General features: G+C 35.6%; 1 protein-coding gene across 1 annotated transcript in view; it reads left to right on the forward strand.

Annotated features, from left to right (window-relative positions):
• The first annotated feature begins 7,713 nt into the window (after positions 1–7,713).
• LOC148945759 (coiled-coil domain-containing protein 141-like) overlaps positions 7,714–9,563 on the forward strand; it is a 28,678-nt gene continuing 26,828 nt past the window's right edge. Inside the window, exon 1 of the mRNA XM_089097509.1 lies at positions 7,714–7,893. Coding sequence (XP_088953635.1) covers positions 7,765–7,893 — 129 coding nt within the window. The 5' untranslated portion in view covers positions 7,714–7,764. The remainder of the gene's footprint in view (positions 7,894–9,563) is intronic.

The following is a 9,563-nucleotide window of genomic DNA, read 5'->3' on the forward strand; positions in this document are numbered from 1 at the left end:
CACTCCTCTAATCAAGTCTTGGAAGTTTAAGCTTAATACAATTAGCTGTTGCTATGATATTGCTGATATGTCCTTTTGATAACCTGTATATTCATATAATCCTTAAAATTTTCATCGTAGTGCTCTTAGCCTTGCAGTTAGATGCAATTGAAGTTATAGTAGTGATAGTAATAGTAGATGTAGTAGTAACAGTAGTATGCACACCTTGCCTTTTGGTCAGTTGAACATCCTTCTAATCAAGTATTGGAAGTTTCAACTTAATACAGTTAGCTGTTGTTATGATATTGCTGATATGTCCTTTTGATAACACTGAAAATAGTGTCTGACCCCTTAGAATGTCCTGTGCTCTGAAGTAATTGTGTTAGTGTTTTTAATAGTCCTTTAGGTTATAGGAGACAAAATTTGGAAACTCTGTAATCAATTTGAAAGATTGGGTGATCAGCGAAGGATGTTTTCTTTAAAATTTGGCAACACCGAACATAGGGTAATGGCCAGGATGATGGGCTATTACTTCAGGCTGGTTTAATATCCAAGTCCATTCTTTGGGTACGCTTTTTGGCAATGTGTATGTTCAAAGTGTAGTGTTTGATTTAGTTCAAATTTCCCCCAATATTTTCTCAATTTTTCATCTTCACAGATTTAGCCTCATTAATGGTAGTATCAATATAGTTGTGGTGGTAGTTGGAGATGTAATAGTAGTAGTAGTTTGGTATTAATTGCGAAGGCAAGAAAAATAGTTGCAGTATCAATAACAGTAGCAGCATGTGCATGTTGCCTTTCGGTCAGTTAAACAACCCCCCCCCCATGATACCCCAGAAGTTTCACCTTGATACGTTAAGCCGCTCCAAAAATGTATCTGATATGCCCTTTCTATCTGATTGTAAGCCGCTCCAAGATTGTATCTAATGTACCCTTTTCATTTTAACACTCTTAGTCTTACAAGGAGTTGCAGTTGAACTAGTAGTTGGAGTAGTTTAGCAGAAGCAGCAGCAGTAGCAGTGGTAGTATTCTTAGTAGTAGCGAGCAGAGATTATCTTTTAGTCAATTGATCTTCCACTTTAAGTATCCTCTGGAAGCTCCAATTTAATACCCAAATTAATTTTTGAGATACACTCTTTTGAATATATGCATCCATATAGTTTGTTTTGATTTAGTTCAAATTTTCTCTCAACAGTTCCTCAGATGTTTATTTCAGTATCCTCAGCCTTAGTAGTTCTTGTTACAGAAGCAGTAGTTTTAATAATAGTAGCAGCAGTTATAGTAGTGATGGTAGTGGTATTTGTTGTAGTAGGCTGGAAATATTGCTATTTCGGCCAATCAATCATCTCTCTTATTATTTCCTGAAAGTTCCAAGTTAATATACTCTGTCCTTCCTGAGGTACGCTCTTTTGACAACCCGTTTACGCATAACGTGTTTTGATTTTGTTCAACAATCCTCTGAACAGTCTCTGAAAGGCTCAGATGAATGCCCTTCGTCTTTTTGAAAAGTAAAGGTCAAACAAACATGCCACTCTCAATAACATAGCCTATGCTATATGTAAACCATTAACGTATTGCCTAATATACAGGCTTACAGACCTGGGGGCTGTAAGGCGGGCCTGATATCCCGAAAGGCATAACTACTGGAATTTTTCCAACAATGCTGAATAATTTAGAGGTCTCAAATTTTTGGTTGGACGTTTGTTTTGGGAAATGTTTGGCGTGGGGGGGGGGTTTGGCTGGTTGCCCTCTTATCATTTAACTCTTGAAAAGGGCACTATAACTTCCAATTTTTAATCAGATGTGCCACTTCAGAAGTTTGTACAACCACCCATTCCATAAAAGCTGTATATGCCCTGAGGTTATGACTTACAACTCTTTCTCCATAGCTCTGGTGGGCAGTGTCAACCCTGGAGGCATTGTTATATGCTTTTTGGACTATTTTGAACAAAAAGACTATCTCACAATTTTGATCAGATACTTTTGGGGAAAAGAGGGCGTCGTGAGGTGGAGGGGGTGGGGTGAGAGCTACCAGCCCTTCATTACTTTTGACTTTAAAATGGATCTAGAACTTTCAATTTTGAATTAAATGAGCCTCCTCTAAAGTTTGCACGACCACCCCTTCCATAAGAACCCTGTGTGTCCCTAACTAACTTACAACCCTTGTCTTTGGGCTTTAGGGTGGGGGGCCTTTTGACCCCAAAAGTTTTGTTATATGATCTTTAGAATATAATTTTTAAGAAAATACCTAAAGCTGAACAGGGCAGCCATGACAGAAAGAAGAAAACAAGCGCGAGACTACGGCCAGTAGAAGAAAAAGACAAACTAAAACGACACAAATAAAACAAGTAAACATAAAACAATAAAACAAATAAACATCGCCGGTATAAAACAAGGCGTTTTCAATGCAAAAAAAAAGGAAAAATTCAAACTAACCTAAAACCAAATGAAATCTAAAACCAAGAAATAAATTAATAAAAATAAATATATAATTGCTGCTACTATGATTGAGCACCTCAGAATCTAAAAAGAGTTGCTTCAATGAAACCACTGAAGCGACTGGATAAAAATAAATAAAATGAATATGAAATTAATCATTTAATTTTGAAATAATGCTCTTGCTTGCTTTCCTGCTGCAATTCTCCTAGGTGTTGTATTTAATCTAATCCCATGGTGATTTTGTAAGACCTTATTACCCGCATTAGCTATTAGTTCACTTTTCAGAAGAATGTCATAAATCGAATCAATATTTAAATTACCTGTGTCTCTGTTTATTGAAAGTTTAGCAAGAATTTGTTTTTTTATTGCTTCGCTACCCCACTATGTCAAGCCTCTGTCGTTACAAATGGTCGTGGCATACCTAAATTGTACGAAATGATCAGGGTGGTAGAAAACGTGTTCCGCCAAAGTTGAAACAAAAGCTTTCAGAGGCTTACAAAATTTAAAGTTTCATCTATTGAGTTACGATGCTCCATAAGTCGTTTAACAAACTGTTGGTGGGTTCGGCCAATTTAAATCCTTCCACAACAACAAGGAATACTATACACTTCACTACTAAAAATTCTTATTGGATATATTTGGGGAAAAGGGGACGTAGGGGGGGGGGAGGGTGGTTTAGTTGCCTTCCTATCACTTTTGAATCTTAAAAATGGCTCTAGAACTTCTGATTTCCAATCGAATAAGCCCTCTCCGAAATCTATATGACCACCATTTCCATAAAAACCTCATATTTTAATTATGGCCAACTAGTATAACTTATAGCTCTTTCGTGGAGGGCTATGGGAGTGTCGTAATCCCCAAAGATATAATTACTAAGCTTTTAACTATGCTGAACAAAATAGCTATCTCAAAATTTTTATTTGAAGCTTTTTGGGAAATGACGGACGAATCGGAGGTGGGGCTGGCTGCCCTCTTGTCAGTTTTGACTGTTAAAAAGGGTACTAGAATTTTCAATTTCCAATCAAATAAGCTCCTTTAAAAATTTCTGTGATAACTCCTTCTATACGAAGTGCCCTGGTAAAAAAAAATATGTTAATAAATAAATAATACACTGTACCCATTCCGCTCTTTACTCTGGCAGCGCTATTGTACTGCCAATAATTTGAAGTTTCAAGTTTGCTTATAATTATTCATAAGAACACCTGTTTTTCCCATCTAAGTTTGTCTTGTATTCATTAGATGGAATTGCCAACTTGTCAGAGTTGGTTTCCACATCCTGTCTCTTGATAAATCTTGTCAGCTTTCTGACACTTCCTTAGTGGTTTTTTTTTGTCATTTACGCTTCGCAAAATAAGAAGCGAGGGTGTTTTTTAAATGAAGGTATCTCATTTTGTTTTTATACCTCCAAGCTCAGAGTATTTTTTTTTATTTAATATATTATGAAGTCCAGGACGAAAATGGATACTCATATGATTTTTTTTTCAGAAGAAAAAAGTTCTGGCCGATAAAGGCCACTAAAGAGTTACAATATATATTGGCAAAAATTGTTCCATTATTGGAACAATTCCACATAATTGGTTTTCTTTTCTTGTTGACTGATTTTTTTCTTAAAATAACAGTATATTTTGTTTGAAAATACATGGACAAGCTCTTCGCTCTGATCCTCTGAATTTATTTTCTTTAAACTACAATTTTAAAATAAATCATGTTTCTTATTGAGGGATTAGTCTCATGTATCAGGGGCGGATCCAGTATTTTTTTAGGGGGGGGGGGGGTGCAAAATAGGTTGATCCGATAAAAAGATTTTAGGGGGGGCACAAAATAGGTTGATCTGATAAACTTGCGTTAGAAGCAAGTTTAATTAACGCAAACTTAGTTTAAGTAAGTAAATTACCCTACTTTAGACTACACTAGGGGGGATGCGCGGCCCCCTTGACCCCCTGGATCCGCCACTGTCACGTATACCACGTTTGTTAGGGAGAGTTTCTACTTCTCAGTTTTAGAATTTTGATTTGTGAGCTTCATTTGTCTCGCTGAATTTCTGGCACACTGTTAAGCTGCTGTGTGCCTGCAGATAACTCGTTGATTTAGATTATTTGCCAGATCATATTTTTCTGAAGAAAATGATGCCTTCCTTTTGAAAATATTTGCCCAGTCCTTGTGATGTGGGTCTTACGGTATTTCAAAAAAATCGTCATAACGCCAATTTTATCAGTGCTGGCAGAAGTACTTTTGAATACGGATCCCAAACATTCAATTTATTGTGGCTTCCCTGGAAAGCTTCCATATGATGTTTCTGCTGACTTTTCAAAAACTCATTTTATATTTCGCAACTCCAGAGATGAAACCAAGGGCTTCCAAGGCACAAAAATTGGAGTTTAAGACCTGATTTTGGAATCTCTGATTCCTTGGTGCTGGTTTCTGAATTCACCAGTGCGCATATTTAGAGCCCCAAAGTTGACAACACAGTACCATTAGCTAATAGCAATGAAAATACAATAAAAATATGTGCCAAGCTCTCGCGATGTGGGCTGTAATGGTGTTTTTTTCAAAAATTAATTATTACTCTTCAATACGGATCCAAAATGTTCGATTTTCCATCACATTCCCTGAAAAGAAAACCTCCACGGTTGATATTTGAATTCTCATTTAATAGCAGACTTATAACGGACAAATTTATGTTTTTGTGTTGTGTCCCATTTAACGGGGGAAAAAACCGGTAAATATCTGATTCCCACGGTGTGACCTTGTGCATATTGAGCTCTAGCTTTGATGGATAAATTGTTCATTTCCCAAGAATGAAAAGTCAGTGCTGGGGAGTTGGAAGCAGATCAAATGCTTTAGGGCAGGGCTGGAGCAACCAAAATGTGGATTTTGAAGTCACAGTTAAAAGCATCCTATGCTTTTTGTTGAGATAATTAGTCTCAATGATGAACGGATTTTTGGATACGTTTAATGTCGAATTTTGTACGAAAAAACTGTTGCAGAAGTAAAAAACATCCTGACAGGAATTCACTTCATCTAGTTGAAGATTTTAGCAAATTTTATTATAGTTTAGGAAAATAAAATTTGTGCCTATTTTTCCTTTTTCTCCGAACGCATTGCATGCCCTAGATACAGACGATTTTGGCAATACGTTTAAATCGCTGTGTCCCTGGAATGCTTTCAGATAAATAAATAATCTTAAAACATAACAATATTATGGCTAATTATTTTATTTGACTAAGTGTGTTTTAGAAATTTCTGTTTTCAAAAGCTACATTTTTCAATAGGCTCTACAGTATGAATAAAAAAGGTAGTGGATTATTGAGAAAAAAAAAAGAAATCTTCAGTATCTTTAGAACCATACAAGTTAGGAATAATTAAATTGGACCGATGGGGGATGGAAGCGTAAATACACGTTTTTCAAATATACTGCATCTTTTTTGCACCGCGGCTGAGATCCAGGGTGTAGCACGTGCCGTAGTTTCGTTCCTAAATTGTTAACTAGTTTGATTATTTCACATTTTTTGTCAGTTGATTATGAAATTATTGTTTTGATAGATAATATGGTACTTGTATCATATGCCCCCTACCATCAACTTGTTCATGCATTGACGCACTGTAAACCGGTTTCTTTCGCTAGTTTCTTACAATTTAGCTTGAGAAAAATCAAAGAGAAGTGACAGAATCGATGGGAAGTATATATTTGGACTATATATTTGTACATTGGGGGGGGGGGTAAATTATTTGGACAGTGCGAAGTTAGAAAAAAAATCCTTACCTCACAATAGCAGAATAATTGTAGCTAACACATTTGGCATGCAGAACCGGTGTACCCCCCCCCCTTTCCCCTTGATGTGCAAACATATAGCCAAAATTTGTTTCCAAAGTACCATATTATATTTTTATCATGCTTAGGTATATTTTATTAGAATCAACCTAACTTCACTTCTTAAGTGGTAGGGGGTATAATGTACAAGTACCAATAATATTTGTGAATTTAGAATAAATGACATTTATGTTAAGATTTTATGTAATAAAGTAAAGACGGTGGGAGCAGTGAAGATATTAAAGGTAGTTTTTTTTTTCAAAATTGAAAGAAGTTTGGAATATTAGAAGGATAAGACTGCGAACCAAGATTAGAATATAGGAAGCTACCGTGATGACAGTGGTCAAATATGGTTCTGAAGCATGGGCGCTCCAAAAAATGGACGATGATTTGCTAGATGTTTTCCCGAGAAATTGATTACAGATTGTTTTGAGTACCCAACTGACTGACGGTATCTCAAACAGTGGGCTATACGAAAAGTAGGTTCAATCCCACTTTCTAGGGCTATAATGGAAAAAGGTTGAGATGGCTAGGGCACGTTCTGTGGATGAAGGACGAAATATTGTCGAAGATTGTCCTTTTTGGCCAACCGTCTAGGGCTAAACGGTGAGAGGATGTCGTAAAGAAAGATTTTAAGGGGAATGGGAAATTTTCTTGGGATGGTGTAAAGAGGGAGGCTTTGAATAGGTTAGAATGGAGGAGGACAATGCGTATCTGTGTTGGCTTCTGGTGGCTTGGTGCTGCGGTAAGTGGTTAGTTATTAATTTTATATAATAAAATAACAAGTTTTACAAAATTTTAAAACATTTATTGTTATTAATATTTAATTTAGATTTAAATTAAAAATGAACACTATTTTAACTGAACTAAAATATCATAACATTTATCAAGAAGCAAATAATATTTATACTGTAACTTTTTATCAGTTGTTTTTATGAATTGCTGATTAATCCGTGTTTTGTTGACAAATTAAAGCAAGTTTCTGTTATAAACGATATCAGATAATTATCATTTGCTAAATACGTGATCAATGTATTTTTTGTCTTTTACAAAACAAGCGTCGAAAAAAATTTAATCTTAGTTACTTTATTGCTTACTTAAATGCCAACTCCTTAATTAATAAATGCTGTTCGCTCCATGGCTGTGAAGCCATAGCCTAGAAGATAAAGAAGAGATGAAAATAAGTTAACAACAAAATCCGACATGGTAGTCATTTGTTTATGCATTGGAAATTTTTAGACTTCAAATTTACAACATGATGGTGATAAATCTCTTCAGCATATTATCATCTGCTAAAAATGCAATCAATGTTTGTTTACTTTTTAGTTTTTGCAAATTGAACGATGAAAGATATCCTTAAAGATAAAGACGATTTATAACCCGCCTATTTTGACTCCTCTCTCACCCTTCATTGGAATTTTGACCAAGTTTTATATTTAAATTTACTCGTTTGGAAACAGTCTTGGAAAATCATCCAGTCTGTTTCGAGTGTGAGCTTGTACAGATGGATTAAGAGAATTCTGGAAATAAAAGTGATGGTAAACGAAAGTGGAAGTAAGATGGCAGCAGGGGAGCTTCAAAATGGAGCTGCAACTCCAACTACGACCCTCTCTACTATTGCTGTGAAAAGTAGTAACAATAAAATTGTGATTGGGCTATTAGAGGTATGACTTTTTGTTTTTTAAACTCTAAATTTAAATATGTGACCAAGTACAAAATATGTATAGTTGATTGAGAACAAGGTTTTATGAAATTTATTTGTCTATTATTATTGTATTTCCACGGTGAAAGGGGTGCCCTATGGTAGAAGGGCACCCTGCTAAACCGGGAATGGTACTTTCTTGCGGTTTTGAATTTTTTTTGTAGTATACCTTGTCTTTGTCAATTATGTTTGGCTACCCAAATCCAAATTTCAAAAAATTAAAGTTGTTTTTAAATTAGTTTAGGGGACATTAAAGTTTGAAATTAAGTGAAAAAGATTATTATGTCACCGAGAGGAGAGGAGGTGGGATTTTTAAATGAAAAAAAAAAAGTACAAAATATGATTACTCTTACCTGTGCTTTTGAAATGGTAAGAGTGATATATGGTAAAGGTTTCTCCATAGAAATCTTTGAGGATAGTTTTAGGCATTTTTTGACTGATTGTACACCAAACAGCAAGCTATATGAAAAATTTCGGTCGGCCCCAACAACTATGGCTAAATTATTAGAACAATAAAACAATAACAATAACAATAGGTTTTGTTTTATGAACGATAGGTTGCCAAAAATCAAAATGTGATGTCCTTGAAACAAAAGATACAGTAAGTTGTCAGTAGCAACACTGTCACATATGGGGATGAGGGGACCCCCCCCCCCAATGTTTTTAAAAAAAAAATAAGTCGGTAAAATAGGAAACGAAAGAAATTTCAAATTTTTGATATCCACTTTAAAAAATTACGCATAACAATTAGCGGATGTCATGCGTGACAGAAGTATGCGCCGCGTGAAGCAAGGATACACGTCTTAGCAGAAGTATGCTAATTGTGGAGGGCCCAATGCGTCACAATATAAGTGGCGTACCCCATCAGAGGGAAATCCCTCGATTCTGAGGGATGTCATGTCATCTAACATGTCATGTCATCTCATCTGTCATGTCATCCGAGGGATGTCATGTCATCTGAACATGTCGTCTAAAGAAATTTCAAAGATGGTTGGTAAACGCAGCAGTTTTACCGACTCCTTCCGTAAGTTTACAGATTATCCCACAATTTTCCATTTGGTTAAATAAACAGCATTAAAATAGTGACCTGATATGTACCGAAATCTAATATCGGTTGGTAAATGCAGCGGTTTTACTGACTCTTGCAGTGATTTGACGTACTGTATTCGAAACAGATGTTATGCTAATTATTGACAAAAAACAGTCGGTAAAAAATGACCAGCCAGTCGGTAAAATCTCTTGCTCCCCCACCCCCCAAACATTTTGACAAGTAACGACACTGGTCAGTAGTAGTAGCAGTAATGGTCGTAGCTACTTTATATCCAGGAATTTCTGATGATATTAGTAGTATTTTAATGGGCAAAAAAAAATCGTAGATGACGGTATTTTCTCTACTCTAGAAAGTTATTGAATCGGGTAACAAAACCTTCAGGGATGGAGCGAAGCCTAAACTATAGAATTGAAAAGCCATTGGAAGTAATTACTTTCTCTCTCTCTTTTAAGAAGGACAATGGCCTTTGATGGACTTTGATAAACTTTGTGCTATAAAAGTAACATCTTTACAAATACATCGACAGAACAAACGAAACCAAATGGATTGGTTTTGGGTCTCATATTTTTGCTGTATTCTAG

This window comes from Artemia sp. Qi Xiang Cuo, chromosome 12 (assembly GCF_049724085.1).
Source record: "Artemia sp. Qi Xiang Cuo chromosome 12, ASM4972408v1, whole genome shotgun sequence".
In the NCBI taxonomy this organism is placed as follows: Eukaryota; Metazoa; Arthropoda; class Branchiopoda; order Anostraca; family Artemiidae; genus Artemia; species Artemia sp. Qi Xiang Cuo.